Here is an 18,107-nt window from a genome sequence, read left to right on the forward strand (position 1 = left end):
GTGAAAAAGAGGTGAAATTCATCAGACAAATTATTCATTAGTAATTATTTGTCCAGCTTTACTTCTGATATATGTTGAGTGAAATGAGATCACCACTTTGATAGGAAATAACTTAAAATAGGATGATGAGGTTGGAGAAGACACTCCAGACCTTTACAAAGTAATCTATCCCACTATGGTCGCACTCACTTCTTCTCTTAGCACCACCTTAAACGTTCACTGCAGTTATTTTCATGAAATCCTTCATATCATAAATTAAAACTCTGTTTGATTCTTAATGTATATGCAATTTTAGGTGACTAATCTGCAATCAGAAACACTTAGCAGGAATGGATCAGTCGCTGTTATGAAGTTTGAGCTTATAGCATTTTTTCATGCTGGAATGCGAGGGCTAAGGTAACTGCTGTCAATGTTATAAGCATCTAAAGGTGAATAGTTAGAGTGGCAATTTTCAATAATCCTTTCTTAGAGCTGATTGGCAATTTTGCAACCATACTATTTTTTTTAATGAACAATGGCTTTTCAAGTAAATTGTTGTTTTATTGTTGCCAATAACATTTCTTTTTGTTAAAATTTGGGGGGTTGGGAGGGTGTCAAACTGGTTATTGCTTTTTCATTTTTTGAGAACATTAAAACCTTCCCCCCCAACCTAAAACTGTCAGTTTTCATTTAATGAAAACCAAAAAATGTTTAGTTTTAACTTTTTTGAAGACCCCCCTCCCGAAAAACAACAAATTTTGTAAATAATGAAAAGAATTTTGTTTTCACTGAATTTTTTTATGGGGAAAGAAATCATTACCCACGGTTCTAATGTCTAGGGCTAGATTGCGGCTTGACCTATGCATCTGTGCACGAGAATAAGCTGGAATAAAAGATACCCCCCCTTACACATCTACATAGGCTACATTAGTATAGGGGTATAGAGGTAAGAGAGGATATTCCCCTGCTTATTACTGTCCTGGGGCAGGTGGGTGGGGAATGGGTGGATATTTGGCTCCACCTCTGTACTTGCTGGCCAGAGTAGCTTAGTCAGCATATGGGTGCTGGTATAGACCAGCAGCAAATTACTACCTGTTTGGGGCAAGGAGGAACCGAGGGAGGAATTGTGACTTAGTACTTCTGGGACAATGCAGCTTATGCACCCTTCCTTATTCAGGGCTGTGCCTCAAGTCAGAGCCTAGCCATATGGCTTCATACTGATTTGGGCATCTGTTAAAATTCCATGTAAAAATCCTACAAACTAGATCCTTAGATGTGCTGAGGGTCTCTGGGGAGCTCCTGGGTAACTTCATCTCCCAAGGAAGTCCCTGGTAATTGAGGCCCCTTGAACCAGGAAGCCCTCAGCAACCTGCCTGCATAGGGTCTTATATGAACAGTTTTAAGAACGAAATTTCCCCCCCTAAAGAATGTGTTGACACAGTGCAATTGAGGACTTCCAGACACAGTGAAATCCTTGCAAGAGACATCAGAGAGTGGATTGGCAGAGTTTTAGAAGCCCGGCAGCTGTTAGCCTGCTGCAGCATGAGGAAGAGTCTTCAGTCTCTCCAATGTACAGGAAAGAGAAGGTAAGGCGAGTATCTGAATGACTTCAAACTGCTCTATTTACATCAGCTTTCAGTGGAGAATCCCAGCTCATCAAAAACTAGCTGCTGTCTTAATTTGAATGCTGCTTTCCTGTCTGCAAGTGAAAAGCAAAGTTCATTACAGCATCATGCTTTTAGCCCACGGTTTATAGTTATATAAATGGTGCAGACATTTGGCAGGTCCTCAAGTGGTGTACGTCAACAGAGCTTTATCTTCAGTGAAAAATGTGAACACCACCCGTAGCCCCAGCACAGATTTCTTCCCCTGGTATGTCAGCTCATTCATGCTGGCCAGTGCATTGGATGGAGAGGGCCAAGACTCTGTCCATTTCCCACCCTTGCCTGCTACAATGTGCAGGAAGGCGAGTAGCAGCTCCACAGAGGCTGCTCTTCTTCTCCCAGTTGGTGAGGTGGGTAACAAGAGGACAACATATGCCCCATTCTCCCCTGCTGAGATTCGTTATCAAAACTGTGTAACTGAGAGCAAAACTAAGCCCACTCATCCCACTCAGTAATACATTTGCCCCAGGTCTAAGGAGCATTGCTTTGTGGGGATTTCACCAAGTCCTATGGAAGAGCAGAAAAGCAGAATAGGTAGGCATGCCATCATGGATAAATAGCCCCGGGAAAACAAAACAATAAGCTTTGCTTGTGCTATTTATGCAGTAAAACAATAAAATATCATATTTCAATGATCAGCACTGGGGTTTTTGATGGAAAAATGTATATTTAATGATGACTGGCCTTCACTGTTTGACAAGGGGCTGTGAAAGCCCCTTTGAGAGTGAATCACATCTCTTCCCAACTAAAATTCTATCAATGATTTTATTATAATTTCTGTAGAAAATTCTAATGTTAAAATCCCACTTTATTACTATAATAATGGATCTAATTTGTGAAACGTGTAACGTGAGGGCATAACTGTATTGGAGAGAGATAGATGTGATCCCACTACAGCTATATCATTTCCTGATGACTTTCACCCACATATTATCAACAGAAGGAAGATTAAGAGCTGAGCTATTTGCAAGAGTTTGAAATTGGGAATGGTTTCTAAAAAGAAAGCCCAAAATAATCATAGAAATGCAACAATCATTATGAAAAACACAGCCTTATTTACATGCATGGATGTAGAGACATTTGTCTGTGATCTAATCCATCTAACTCCTTTCCCCTTAGCAGAAAAGCCTCACTTTTCAGTTGCCTATCCAATAATAGCACTAAGTAGAATTGTTGGATACGTCCATACTTATCTTAAATTCACTTATTACCTACTCCAGCCACTTTTCCTGCATATCTATTCACTTGCTGGTGGTTCTCTTGGAGAGCATGCAATGAAGCGTAAGGGCAGCAAGTTTAAAACTGATAAAAGGAAATACTTTTTCATATTCATATCTAGTCAGTGGAACTCATTGTTGTGATATATCTCTGAGGCCATTTGCTCAGAAAGATTCCAGAGAAAGGACTGGACATTTATATAGTCACCAAGAACATGCACGGTTATAATAGAAAAGATTGTGGGGGGGAAACCTCAAGAATTTTGGAAAATACATATGAACCTTCATGCTTCAGGACTTAAGTCAGTCTGACAAATGAAGGGTGGAAAGAAAACTATTGGAACAACTTACCTAGAGATGATGTGGAATCTAGATCATTTGAAGTCTTTAAATCAAGTCTTGATACTTTTCTGAAAGAGAGGATGTAGCTCAAACAGAAGTTATGGGCTTTATGCAGGAATTGCTAGGTGAGGCTCTATGGCCTATGTTATGCAGGAGGGAGACCATTATGATCATCCAGTCTGACTTCCTGCATCTCATGCTTGTTCCTTCTGGTCTTAACACTTATGAATCTGTGAGATTTTCCCTTATGTGAAGATTATTCCTACTGCTGGATTTCTTGCATCTTTCTCAGAAGCATCCGGTAGTGGCCACTGTCACAGTCAGGCTATTGAACTAGATGGACCACTAGTCTGATCTGATATGGTGATTCCTATAAGCCTATGAGAAGGATCTTCTCTAGGTAACACTTCTACATTTTATCTTTAGCCCTTTCAGATCATGACCCCTTATTTTATTATTCCCTCCCAATGATGTGAATAGGACTTTTCCCTAGATCCTGGTATGATCCAAGGGTAGATTCATGTCCGGAATTATAAATGAGCACCCTGGTGTCCAATCATAGACCTTACTCAAGTATTAATCCCCTTGACTGAAGCCCTTCCACACAAGTCCTCCTGACATCACAGGGAATTAAATATGCGCTTAAATGCTTAAAGACCTGAGTTAGGCCTGATTAAAGACTTGGTGGCAATGTTTGGTGGCAAGTTTATAGCCCTTTTTTCCTCCTTTCTAACCCCAAAAAGAATCATTCCACATGAACATCGTTCCCCTGACTTGTGCAGTTTGGACAGGGATGCTGAACTCTACCCATATATGTTGACAAACTCTGTATGGGTGTTTTTCCATTTGTTGATATGGGATTTTGATTGAAGTGGAAGCCAGTGAAGCCTGGTGTGATACATGTCCTCTCTACTTTGGGAGACAGAGTTAGCTGGCACACAGCCCTGCACATGATGTAGTATGTCTTAACCCAGTGTCTGCAACCTGATATGTGTGTGTGCTTGGGGGGGTGAGAGGCATTTGATCTGTGTGAATGGGCAGAAGAAACAGGCAGTGAGGGGTAGAAAGATTAAACTAGGGAAAGAAGAGGGCATAGAACAGAGTTGGTTGATGGGGATGAAAGGAACATAAAATGGAGGGGCCAAAGTGATGAAACAGGAAAGGGAGGCTACAACAGTGGAAACAGCATCAACCAATATTATTTTTATTAGTGTTACCATAGACCCTAAGAGCTCTAGTCATAGACCAGGAGCCGATTGTGGTAGGCGCTACCTTCACCGTGCCCAGCAGGTTCTCAAGGGAGGAAGGATGGACACATGTGAGCAAATATATTTATCCTCATCACTGGATTTCGATCACAAAGCAATAATGTAGCACGGAAAACTCCCATCACCACAGTTAGGCCTTGTCAAAATATAGACTGGTACATCTGCTTCGCCCACTTTCGCTGGATGCATGTGTGCAGTGCACAGTTCTTAACTCATCTGTGTGGGACTCACTTATAGACTTTGACCACATCATGATAAAGTGCATTTTTAAGAGGAAACTGGGATTTTTATTTTATTTTGTTTGTTTGTCGTTTGCCCACAGGATCCACAATAATCTGATTCTATGATCTAAGATTGAATGTTGTTTTCAAGCAAAAGTGAGAAAGACAATATAAGTATATCTAAGTTTTAAGAAGCATATGAGTTACCATAACATACACATCAGGATGATGCACAAACATGAAACTAGTGTGTCATATCAGTTGCTACAATGATATGTGCTCATCCACCATGCAGCTGCTTAACTTGAAAGAATAGTTTGAAAGACACCCCTATAATAAGATGCATATATTTGATATCGTGTTTGTGTTTTTCTATCCTATTAGGACGCTGCGGCTTTTTTAAGCACCTTGTATTTTCAGATTAAGAAAAATCCCTTTTTGAATTAAATCAGTTTGTTCCAAAAATAGCAATTCTTGCATTTTTATGTTTTAACCAAGTTCTGTTCTGTCATTCCTTCTGGTGATGACAAGTTTTATAGTGAACTCTAGATCTATGACTCTGAAAGGAAGTGCAGCGTTACTTCACTGTAAATACTGCAATGATCTGAGTGTAAACAATGTCGCAACAAGTGTGTTTCAGATCATGTCTTTTGAAGGACACCATATAAATACTATATAGCCAAAGAAAGTTCAGAGCTTCATTCAAAAGGCATTGCTCCAGTTTGAACGATGGCATTTTGTGCTTTGATCAATTATCTAGACGAATTGTAGTAAATGTCCACCTTCGATACTGAGGAAAAGGCCACCCGTGAACCAAGCTGTGAGCGAAAAGCGAAAAGCAGAGAGAAGGGTTCGATTTCGTGAGCCAGAGATCACTGGATATGGTATGTTTAAGATATTAAAACTATTTATATTCTCCCAAGAGTGGCATTCTCTTTCCAGTGTTTCCACATCTTTTCAGACCCCCCTCCTCACCAATGTCTGTTAGCATTATTCATTGTGTTATCTGTGTAAATTGGGCCAGTTTCTTGGGGCACAGTCCTTCAGCTCAATCTTCAGCACAGGTGGCTGTGATCCACCTTTCTGCCTTCCCTAGTGGCAAAATAGGCCCTGGCACAAGTTAAAACAACCACAGCGCTATTTTCACTGACCTCCTGGAACAGTCCCCTAAAGGAGTATTCTAACAGTTCATGATTGACAGATCAGTAGGTTCTGGTCATGTCCCTTTTTACCTCATCTCATCCCATCCCAGAATACCCCCTTTGTGGACCAGGGATGGAGGTGGTGACCCTTTAGGACAGATTTATGTGCTATTTATGTCACTCTGAAGCAAAAGGGATTTAGCCTGGGACTTCAATGGGCTTTGGCCAGGATCACGTTATCTGTAGGGCTTTCTAGTCATTCAGAATTTGGCACATGAAAGGATCCAGTAAGTTGACCCTAAGTTCTGTGGATGTCCACTTGCATGCTTAACACCACATGTCTGAGGAGAAATTATTCTTCCCCATCTCACTCTGAGCATTTATGTCCATATCAACCGTGACAAGTATCTCTCTCTAGTGCAAGTTGGGAGGTGTGGAATGGAATTCTAAAGGATCTGATTCTCCTCTCATTTAGAACCATAGAACCACATGGTTAGAAGGGACCAGAAAGTCTAACCCCCTGCCAAAATGCAGGGTTTGTTGTGTCTAAAGACAGATGGCTTTCCAACCTCCTTTTGAAAACCTCCAGTGAAGGAACTTCCACAACCTCCCTAGGCCGTTTGTTCCATTGTCCTACTGTTCTTACAGTTAGGAATTTTTTCCTGAGATTTAATCTAAATCTGCTATGCTGTAGTTTGAATCCATTGCCTCTTGTTCTGCCATCTGTGACAAGAGAAAACTGTTCTCCATTTTTATGGCAGCATTTCAAGTATTTGAAGACCACTATCATGTCCCCCTTAATCTCCTCTTTTCCAAAGTAAACATATCCAGTTCTTTCAGCCTTTGTTTGTATGGCTTGCATTCCATCCCTTTGATCATCTTTGTCGCTCACCTCTGGATCATTTCCAGTTTCTCTACATCCTTTCTATACATTGGTGACCAAAACTGAACACATTATTCCAGCTGAGACCTAACCCATGCTGAGTAGAATGGTACTGTCACCTCCTGTAACTTGCATGCTATGCCTCTGTTAATACAACCTAAATTTGCATTTGCTTTTTTTTTTTTTGCAACATTATCTCATTGCAGACTCATGTTGAGGTTGTAATCCACCACGACTCCCAGACGTGCTGCTGTTAAACCAGCTTTCCCTCATTCTGTATTTGTGCATTTGTTTTTTCTTCCCTAAGTGTAGCACCTTACATTTGTCTTTGTTAAATTTCATTTTGTTGTCCATAGCCCAGTTCTCCAATTTATCAAGATTCCTCTGAATTTTAGCTCTACCCTCCAAATTGTTGACAACCCCCCCCCCCAGCAGCTTTGTGTCCTCTGCAAATCTGATCACTATGCTCTCTCTACCTACATCCAAGTCATTAATAATGATGTTAAACAACACTGGACTCCAAACAGATCCCTGTAGAGCCCCACTTGAGACCTCCCTCCAATCTGACATCATTCCATTAATAATTACTCTTTGTTTGCAATTGCTAACCAATTATGTGTCCACTTAATGGAAGTTCTGACAACCCGGCATTTCTCCAGCTTACTTATCAGAATGTCATGTGGAACTGTGTCAAAAGTCTTGCTGAAGTCCAGGTATATTATGTCCACCGCTTCCCCCTGTCCACCAGACCAGTTGCCCTACCAAAGAAGGAAATCAAGCTGGCTTGGCATGATTTGTTGTTGGTAAATCAATGCTGGCTACTAGCAATTACCCTTTCATCCTCCAGGTATTCACAAATTGAATATTTTATACATGGTCTAGTAGCTTCCCAGGTATCAAAGTTAGACTGACTGATCTATAGTTCCCCAGCTCCTCCTTTCCCTCCTTTTTGAAGATGGACACTACATTAGCCCTTCTCCAATCTTCCAGGACCTCTCCTGTCATCCATGAATTTGTAAATATCATTGCTTATGCTGGTTTCCACTGAATCCTAGAAATGTAGGACTAGAAGGAACCTCAAGAGGTTATCTAGTCCAGGGGTTCTCAAACTGGGGGTCGGGATCCCTCAGGGGTGTCGCAAGATTATTACATGGAGGGTCGCGAGCTGTCAGCCTCCACTCCAAACCCCGCTTTGCCTCCAGCATTTAGAATGGTGTTAATTATATTTAAAGTGTTTTTAATTTATAAAGGGGGGGTCGCACTCAGAGGCTTGCTACGTGAAAGGGGTCACCAGTACAAAAGTTTGAGAACCACTGATTCTAGTCTATCCTCCCTGCTCTGAGACAGGATTAAGTATACCTAGCCCATCCCTGACAGGTGTTTGTTTATTCTGTTCTGTCAGGGATTCCACAACCTCCTAGGTAACCTGGTCCAGGGCTTAACTATCCCTATTGTTGGAAGGTTTTCCCTGATATCTAACCTAAATCTCCCTTGCTGCAAACTAACCCATCGTATTACTCCTGACTCACAATGAAGTGTAACTGAGAGGAGAATCAGTCCCAGTCTTTCATTTCAAGAGCCATAACTAATTTTCTTTATTGCAACAGCCTGTGATTAAGCCTCCCTTGCTGTTTGTCCATACAGTGCTATTAATACAATTCAGTTAGAGGCTGGTAAGAGAAAGCTTGTTGGCGCCACTGACATTTTTCCATTCTCTGTATTTTCATGCTGGGTTGTACTCGAGCTGTCCTTGCCAAATAGGCACGGTTCCGGGATATTGTTCGATGAGGAATCCATGTTACAATAGTGTTTGTTTTAAACTTAACTTCCTACCTCAGCCTGCTGGTCTGTCTCATTCTCATGCTGGAAATGATTCAGATGAGGCGTTCCTTCTCGGCAACAGCTACGAAACCTCTCATCCCAATCACAACAGCAGCAGTCTCTGGATCTTACATTCCTGCTCCATCACTGTCTGTTTTCCATTTCTTCCTGAAATGCTTCTACCTTTTCACACTTGCCATTTTAGGTAGCAACTTTCACTTAGTGGGCCAGAGGACCCAGATTCTCATCAGGCCTCCTAGCTTCTATTTCACTCTGAGGCAGCCTTTGTTAGCGTGTAAGAACTTTTTCATTCTCTTTTCTAGACATTTCCTGCTGGGACTACAGAGTTGGTAAGTTGAAGTTTTACATTATAACTGTGGGCCGTCCCTGGCACTAACCTGAGATTGCCTACCTGCTGCTGCGATTAATTGTGCAGCGATACTCCATGAATAGGAATTGTTTCATGCTGTCAGTGTTTTTGTGTGTGCATGAAGCACAATAGGTGATCAGTTCTGCTCCAGTATTTTAAACCAACAGAAGGTAAGACAAATAGAGGAAACAAGAATTCAGTCCCTGGAGCCATATTTAATTTAAACATAATTAATACATTTTATGGCAATAAAATGGGTCCAGGTTTTTCACTGAGATAGGGAAGTGAAGCCCCCGTAAGCTAAGCTGTAGTTCTCTTGGCTGACTTCTACCCGTGGTGAATATGCAGTTCATTAACACAGTGGTGATGTGGAGGAAATAATTAAAATAATCTGTTTTCTCTTGTGTGTGCAAGAATATTCAAGGCAAACAAAAGTTGCAGAAACACTCCAACAAATCTGTGTGCAAGTGTTATTAACTATATTACAGGAAGATCTGGAGGCCCTCCCAAAACCAAAACTGGGACTAGGGTTGCCAGGAGTCTGGTTTTCGATCAGAACGCCTGGTCAAAAAGGGACCCTGGTGGCTCCAGTCAGCACTGCAGACCGGGCCATTAAAAGTCTCATTGGCGGGGCTGGCAGGCTCCCTACCCAGCTCCGTGCAGCTCCCCAGAAGCGGTGACATGTCCCTCGGCTCCTAGGCAGAGGGATGGCCGGGGGGCTCCATGTGCTGCCCCCATCCCGAGCACAAGATCTGCAGCTTCCATTGGCCAGGAGCAGCAGCCAATGGGAGCTGCGGGGGTTGCGCCTGTGGGTGGAGGCAGTGAGCACGCACCATACAGAGCCGCCTGGCCACGCCTCCACCTAGGAGCTGGAGGGACATGTTGCCACTTCCAGGAAGCCCCCCAAGGTAAGCGCCAGCCAGAGCCTGCACCCCTCCCAGACTCCAACCCCTTGCTCCAGGCCTGAACCCCCTCCTGCACCCCAAACCCCTCATCCCTGGTTCCACTTCAGAGCCTGCACCCCAGCTGGAGCCTGCACCCCCCCTCACACAAACCAAGCTCCTGCCTCAGCCCTGAGCTCCCTCCCATACCCAAACTCCCTCTCGGAGCCCACACCCACATCCCTGGTCCCACCCCAGGGCCCGCACCCCCAGCCAGAGCCCGCACCCCCTCACACATCCCACCCCCCTACCCCAGGCCTGAGCCCCCTCCTGCACCCCAACCCCCCCACACTCTGAACCCCTCATTTCTGGCCCCACCCCAGAGCCCACACCCCCTCCTGCAGCCCAAGACCCCTGTCCCAGTCTGGTGAAAATGAGCGAGTGAGGGTGGGGGAGAGCCACCAACAGAAGGAGGGGGGATGGAGCGACTAGGAGCGGGGCCTCAGAGAAGGGAGGGGGCAGGGCAAGGATGTTCAGTTTTGTGAAATTTGAAAGTTGGCAACCCTAACTGGGACCCATTGTGCCAGGTGCTGTACACATACATAGTTAGAGATCTTCCTGTTCTGAAGAGCCCACGGTCTAAATAGATAAGTTAGAAAAAAGGGAGAAGAAAGGAAGTATTATTATCCCCATTTTACAGATGAGGACCTGAGACTCAGACATGCTGCATCAGATCCTCAGCTGGTCTAAATCAGCTGAGCTGGTTAGGAGTGATTTGCCCCCAGTCACGCAGAACATCTGTGTCAAAGCCAGGAATTGAACCCTGAGCTCTTGTGAGCCAGTCTTGTACCTCTGTCACAGACCAACTGCCTCTTTATTATTAAAGGCCCTGGAGCTGAGTATGCTATTTGTAACAAACAGTTCAGCTGATGGGTTTCATGGAGCTGTGTGGAGGATGGAAGCTCCATTTCACAAAGGATTTTTCAATTTTGAAATCTGGTTTGGTTACAAATTGCAGTGAAAACTGAAAATTACATAATTCTCCATGATGGAAAATTTCAGAAAAAAAATCATTTTGAATTGTTCGAAATGTTGTGTTTTAACAAACTCAGAATGTCTAGTTGTCAAATTCCACTTTAAAATTCTTTTTCTCTTGTACTACACTAGATGATAATAATACAACATAAAATGTTTTGAAATGAGAATTTAATTTCAAAACAAAAAATTGAAACATTTCATTCCAAAAAGAACTTTCTTTTTTTCATTTTTAACAACAAAATTCTGGGAAAATGTACCCATTTTCACCAAGCTTTTTGATTTAAACTGAACTACATATTCTGAGGGAAAACAATTCCTTTGAAATTTCACCAACCAGTTCAAGAATTTAGCCCTTTTTTCTGTTTCCAAATTAGACATGAGCAGACTGATTTTTTTTAAAGAATTTATTTGCAATTGTACAACAACCATAGTTAAGCCTGAAGGTTGTTTTCAATTATCAGAATTCACTTCCACTATACCTGTGCACTGTTCATTATTCATAGGATCTGATTGTTGAGCTCAGGGTCTGGCTCTACTTCAAGCTGGTGGTGTTTATTCCCAGCTACAGAAAACATACCAGCGCTAGCTCTAATTGAGCTAGCATGCTACAAATAGAGTGAACAGGAGGAAAGGCTAGCTGACCTGAGTCCATGCCTAGCATCTCGGAGCGTACCCCTTCCCACTTCACATGTCCTTGTCGCAACGCTTTATCTTTAGCACACTAGTTCAAGCACATGGGTATGCCTCCTTGAGAAGGGAATTACTCCCCCAGCTCAAAGTACAGACATATCCTCACATGTAATTTTTTCTGTTCCCTCATTGAAACTTTATAAGCAGGGAGTGAGCATTTCCCCCATGACTGGGGACTAACGAATATCTACATTTATATCTGAAGTGTGAATCCCTTGTAAACCAGGCAGACAGTAACATTTGTGTGATTTATAAACCCTCTGCAAGAACGTCAGAGGAGAGGGAATAAAAAGGCCTGAATCAAAATGTGATTCTCAATTCACACAATCAGTTCCCAAATCATTTTCACTACTATAAGACTAACTGTGACCTTTTTATTGAAGTCTGTCACCCAGTTAAGAACGAGGAACAATATCAGGTGATTCGAGAGACAAATCACACATTGGAAATATCGAACAGCACATAGTTTCACTGGAAAGAGCTGGTGAGCAATCCACAGGCTAAAATATATTCACATAAACCTTTTGTAGAATAATTCCAAATAACAGACAAATTTATAAAAATCGAAGCCTATTCACAGATAATCTACAAGCAGAAAGAAGGGCTACATTCAAATGAAGAAATTATTTGCTGCAAATAATTCACCCAACTCTATTATAGAGCATCGATTTGGCTTCTGGTGAGCTTTCAAATGATTGCTATTAACATTCTACCTTCTCCCCACACACTTTTTGATACATTATTATGTGCTTGTTGCTTGATTTTATGACTTTTACCTTCCTTTATGTACATCTGTATGACAGCTTAATTGACTGCTATGTATTCCAGGGTTGGTAATAGAAGCTAATTTAAATACGCTACAGCTAATGTCAGTCCTTTACCCATAACAATACACACCACATTTTTATCTTCTTATTGATTATGTGCATATGCCAGGCAAATAGTTGCACACTCTCGCTTTTTATTCAGGCATGAATTTGGTTTGAGAGCACATTTAATACTCAGAGTGCTTTATAAAATAATACTGACTGTGCAATGACCATGCAGACCAACAGAGCAGCCATTACACTCTCAGAAATAGCTCACACATGCTGTTTAGGGGTAAAAGAAGGATGGTATGTGGCTAAACACAAGCCTGGGAATTAAGAGAGTGGAGATATATCACAGGCTTCCTGTGTGACTAGATTGCCCCAACCCTTACTCGGCTAGGCAAGGAAAGGAGAGGGAGTCTGGTGCAGCTGCTGTTGTGGTAGGATATGGAGTGTGGCTGCAGAGGCCAAAAGGGGTCACCTTCGATAGTGAAGGATGGGGCTCTGGGCTGCAGGAATACAACCAGGTGAGCGGCAGACTGCAGTGGACATCAGGCCCTGATTTCTGTCATTAGGGTGCTGTAATCTTTAAATAAACCTAATTTAGTTGCTACATGTAAGCTTTTGTTACTTCAGTGCAGAGAACAAGATAGGAATAGCGTGCCCTCTGGCTTACTCCGTTGCTCAGACTATGACTCCAGCTGCAATGAGGAGACCCCCATACTCCCTGTCGTTGGCAAATGATCAGGGGAGTCAGGGAAATTGATGGGAAGTAGCAAGACAGCCCCCACAACCTGCCATCCACAGTAGATGACCAGGCACACAGGGAGTAATGAGCTGTTCCAGGAGAGGGTGTGAAGTAACTTACTCCTACCCCAGAGAAGTGGGGAGGAGCCGGGAAGTACCCTACGCATTGCCCCTTACTCAAAGGAGACTCTATAGTTAGAGTCTAGCTCTAATCCTGGTGTGCCTGTTTCTTTGCCTGTATCATGAGGCTGGCCCTTCTCTGATCCACTGGGGCGTTGCAAGTCTCAGCTTGTCAGGCAGGCAGAGTTTACTCAGATGCCCACCACAGAAATGCTGACACATAGAATAGTAACAATCCTTGCATTCAAGGTAGCTGCACCAAATTACAACAGCTGAAGATCTTGCACCTAATGTCAACACCTGTGACGCCACCCAACAGAACTGGCCAGATCCCCCTCTTGTTTTGATCTACTTTAATCACTGTCCGTGTCTGTGGTCCCAGTTTCCTTTTACTGCTGATAACCTTCCCCCCTACACAGCATGACCTGCATACACTGCACTGACCCATGCTGCAGCAGGGAGCATGTACAATTCCTTCCCACTTTGTTGTGCTGTTCTCTAGAATCATAGAGCCATATGGTTAGAAAGGACTGCAAGGGTCGTAATGCCAAAATGCAGGATTCGTTGTGTCTAAACCATCCCAGACAGATGGTTATCCAGCCTCCTTTTGAAAGCCTCCAATGAAGAAGCTTCTTCTCCTCTAGCTAGTTTGTTCCATTGTCCTACTCTTCTTACAATTGGGCAGTTTTTCCTGAGATTTAACCTAAATCTGCTATGCTGTAGTTTGAACCCATTGCCTCTTGTCCTGCCCTCTGTGGTAAGAGAGAACAACTTTTCTCCATCTTTTTTATGGCAGCCTATTCCTCCAGTTGGGATAAGGCACAGGAGCACAGTACAAACCTATTGCACAGGTCTCTTAAGCAATGAGAAGCACCTGTCCTCAGAAGTCTGGGAACCCTAGACACTTGATGCCAGATCCTCGCCCTTAGACTAGTGGCGCAAAGTTGCTGTAGTGCCAGCTTAACTGACCAGTGGAGAATTCCTCCTATCTGCATCTGAAGAAGTGAAGTTCTTACCCACGAAAACTTATGCTCCCAATACTTCTGTTAGTCTTAAAGGTGCCACAGGACCCTCTGTTGCTCCTCCTATCTGAGTGTATCTTCCAGTGGGATAGGGATGTTGTAATGCCACCTCTCCCTTATTAGCCCCCAATTGGTTGGAAGGAAGGAGATTATGCCCAATGGCCCCCAACTGGTTGGACATAAGGGGGTTATGCCCCCATTAGTCCCTGGCTGTCATCGTGGTAGTGATAGGATATACCATGGAAAAGTTATGGGTGAGGTTAAACTGGTGGGTGTACCAAGCGCTTGTCACTCAGGATAAGTGTAAAAAACAAATGAGCTCCTTTACGGAACCAGAAACAACAGAATCACCCAGAACACAGGCACATGGCAAGGCTTGAGTAGAAGTTTAACTATGTGAACCAATGAGTTTGCCTGGGGACTGATCTAGCAAATGCAGGTGCTGGGGCCTGTGTAAGAGAGAAACACCACATACCAGACATGGAGAAGGAGAAGAAACCCAAGGGGACAGCAGAAAAAGCACTAGGGATGTGGCCCTGAAAAAGGGGTAAGAGAGCTTTTTGGGCAGAGTGCTGTAGAAAAGAGGCTTAGAACTATGAGCAAAGAAATTATCTCCTGCTGTGTTCAGGGAAACTGGACTTTGTATATTCTTAAATAAACAGGATTGCCCCAAAGAAATATCTGGCTCCATATCAATTTCTCCTCTTAGTGGAAACAATTGGCAGGACCCTGAAAACTGGCTAACTTCTCGCATCATGATGAGGTAACAGAAAGATTCACTAAAGGTGCATTCTCATATCTAAATCTCTATTTGCCCCTGTTATTCCTGACCCAACCCTTTGAGAGCATTGCAATGGAATAGCCCGGTTCTAATAGACAGCAGAATGGCACCCAAGCTGTAAAATGTAGCCCAATGATTTCGTAGTATACCTGACCCACAGTGATCTGAAATTCCTCAGATTATTTTTACAAGCAAGAAGAAATGTTTACAATATACTCCTTTTTATGATTAAGCACAGTGGACATTCCAGTGTGATTAGCAAGTTTAACATTGAGAGGCAGACTGGCCCTGTGAAAGCATTGTAAATGTGCTGTTCAGTTGACACATCCACATCTCCTTCTTATTTTAATTAGCAGGACCTGTAACAAGTTAATGTTACAGGGAAAAGGCAAGTCATCTACTTCCTCTCTCTTTATGGAACATTTGTGAGCATTAAATAATTAGTCGTGGTTGCTTAATATTCTCTAGAATTTAACCTAGTGTTTTGCTTAAATGTATAAAAAATAATTGCTGTGAGGAAATTTGAGAACATGCATTAACTATGGTAATCCTGTTCTTATTGTATATAATTAAACCCTTGAAATGCTCCATTAGATTACATCTTTTATATTCAGTAGCCTCTGTAGGGAGGTGTGACTCGCTGCCATTTAACTGATGCATATAGAAGCACTCACAACCAGAGCTCTGCCTAACCTGCTGTTTCCAGAAAACCAGGACAAAGGCAGCAGTGGGGGTCAAATTTGGGAGCTGTTTCAGACAACACTAAAATAATGCTTGTTTCTTTTCTCTCCCCAACCTCTCCCAGCACATGACAGGCCATCAGCTGGATTGCCTTTGCTCCTGTGGATTTCGCTTTGTTTAGTGCTGATCCTGGCTGTGAGTCTGTACTACAGCAGCGTGAAGCAGAATTTCAAAGTCTTGGAAGAATTTCAATCCCAGCTCGTTATCTTCTTTCTTCAGATAAGACGCGTTGCTTTGAAATGCTGGACTTGGTTTATGAGGCAATAACAGTGTCACACGTGTGGAATTGTGCATGGCCCAAGACAAAGATCTTAGCAGATAACATCTAAACGTATATTGCAGCACAAGGCTCACAGCCCACTCAAACCAAACACCAGAGAATGCGCCAGCCTTCCCTTTGAAGACTAATAGAGCTGACCCTGTTGTACATTTACCTTTTCCTGTAGCCACTTGTTTTCCATTTCTTTTATTATTATTGTATGTATTACACTAACACCTAGAGGTTGCAACCAAAATCAGAGCTCCATTGTCCTAGGCAATACATAAATATCTGATAAGAGATAGTCCCTGCCTCAGAGAGCTTATAAACTGAAGAAACAAGAAAAAGCAAAGGGACAGAAACACAGAGATTAATTGATTCAATCAAGGTCACATAGGTAGATAATACCAGGAACTAAACCCAGGTCAATCAAGTCTCAGGTCAGTAGCTTAATCACAAGACCATCATTCCACTCTGGTTTTGCTACTGCAATGTGTGCAAGTATTACTTCTTGTGTTTGAGGGCTCTGCAATGCTGTATTTTACACATATGTGAAATGATTGGGAGTAAAACCTTGGCAGATGGTGTTCTCATTTCCCCTCAAGCTTTCTCCTATGTGGGCAAAAGATAGCTCTTGGAAATGTTTCACCGGGCTCCCAGGCATGGAAGAGAGAATGGAAACTCATTTAAACAGGCTATGGTTATTTGCTTAATATCACACATAACAGAATTGAATCCCAGGTTAATTATCAAGTCAGTAGTTTAATCCTATGAGTTTGATTCAGTCCGTAAACCTCATGAGCCAAGTTTACATGGTTTGTGACATCAACAAACTTTTTCAATTTACTTATAGCTTGTATTCAGTCAGGGGGCCATGTATTCATTCCATGCATGCTCAACTATAGTTTAAGGCTTTGCATAATGCTACCGTTGAGTGTTTATGAAGGTAGCAAGGATAAAGCTCCATTGTTTTGGGAGGCCCCCCCATTAATATCCTACAGTAAAGATATTTCTGAAGGGGATCATTTTAACAATGATAGTGCAATAAATGCTGAATGCCTCTTGTATGTGTCAAAGTGGACCCCAATGTGTCTATCCAAGTGTGTCTCAGAGAGGGCCAACAAATTCATCTGGCCTGTGAGCACTAGCTTCCTGGACTTTATTTTCTCCATAGGCAAAATAGCAACATCCTTTTTTGCCTGGCCTTCTTTTCAAGTAAAATTAAAAGAAAATATTTTGACAAGTGCCCTACTGTATTCAGAAAGATAAAGACTACCTGAGAATCTGCAACAGCAGAAAAAACCCTGTGAAGAAGATGGAAGACAATGCTTGCAAGATCCCAAAGTCCCCTGTCATGACAACCAACAAAACACTGTGCATATTATTGTTGACTGATAAAGAATATTCCATATGGTATTGAGGGGCAACAGCACATCATCTTCCAGGCAACTTAAAGTAGGCAAAGAATTAAATAGGAACAGGGAGAAGCAATCTTTTCTCCTAAGGAATGTATGCCTCGTCTCAATTGAAAATGGATGAAACCAACTACGGTATTGAGCCTCAAAAGCAGAAAGAGAGGACTTCAGCAGCTAATCTGATACTCACCATAGGCTGTGACAGGCCCATGGGCAATTGCATCAGACAAGCTGCCAATTTGGGGGTCAAAGGATGTTCACATAGGTGTATTCATCCCTGTGACTTTTTACACAAACCAATTGTGTGGTTCAGTCTAATGGGAGTAAGTTGTACCATCGCCTTGCTCCCCGTTTCCTTTTTTTAAGTAATAAGGTGAGAGATTTATAACTTTTATGTGAGTGACTCATTAAAACATTTCTTGAGAAAGGTTAGGAAATGGTATATTAGTGAGATGAGCACTAACCTTCAACCCCTCCCTCTGTCTACACAGATGTGACTGATCCCTGTTTAGCTCACCTTTTCTGGAGCTGAATTGTAATTTCTGGAAGAGGCACACTGAAAACAGGGAGCTTGTTTTGAAAGGGCAGTTTGTTCAGCAAGAGCCATGGCGTAGTACTGCAGGAAATACATACAGCAACTTCAATGGTCTGGGAGGGGACGTGCTAGCTTGTACCACCCTGATATGCTAATGTAATG

General features: G+C 42.6%; 1 protein-coding gene across 1 annotated transcript in view; it reads left to right on the plus strand.

Annotated features, from left to right (window-relative positions):
• C4H14orf180 (chromosome 4 C14orf180 homolog) overlaps positions 1–17,073 on the plus strand; it is a 28,073-nt gene extending 11,000 nt beyond the window's left edge. The window contains exons 3-7 of the mRNA XM_065593717.1: positions 296–396; positions 1,406–1,565; positions 5,452–5,575; positions 8,861–8,887; positions 15,801–17,073. Of these exons, the coding sequence (XP_065449789.1) occupies positions 1,548–1,565; positions 5,452–5,575; positions 8,861–8,887; positions 15,801–16,003 (372 nt within the window). The 5' untranslated portion in view covers positions 296–396; positions 1,406–1,547 and the 3' untranslated portion in view covers positions 16,004–17,073. The remainder of the gene's footprint in view (positions 1–295; positions 397–1,405; positions 1,566–5,451; positions 5,576–8,860; positions 8,888–15,800) is intronic.
• The last annotated feature ends 1,034 nt before the right edge of the window (positions 17,074–18,107 follow it).

The sequence above is a fragment of the Chrysemys picta genome, chromosome 4 (genome assembly GCF_011386835.1).
Source record: "Chrysemys picta bellii isolate R12L10 chromosome 4, ASM1138683v2, whole genome shotgun sequence".
NCBI classification, from domain to species: domain Eukaryota; kingdom Metazoa; phylum Chordata; order Testudines; family Emydidae; genus Chrysemys; species Chrysemys picta.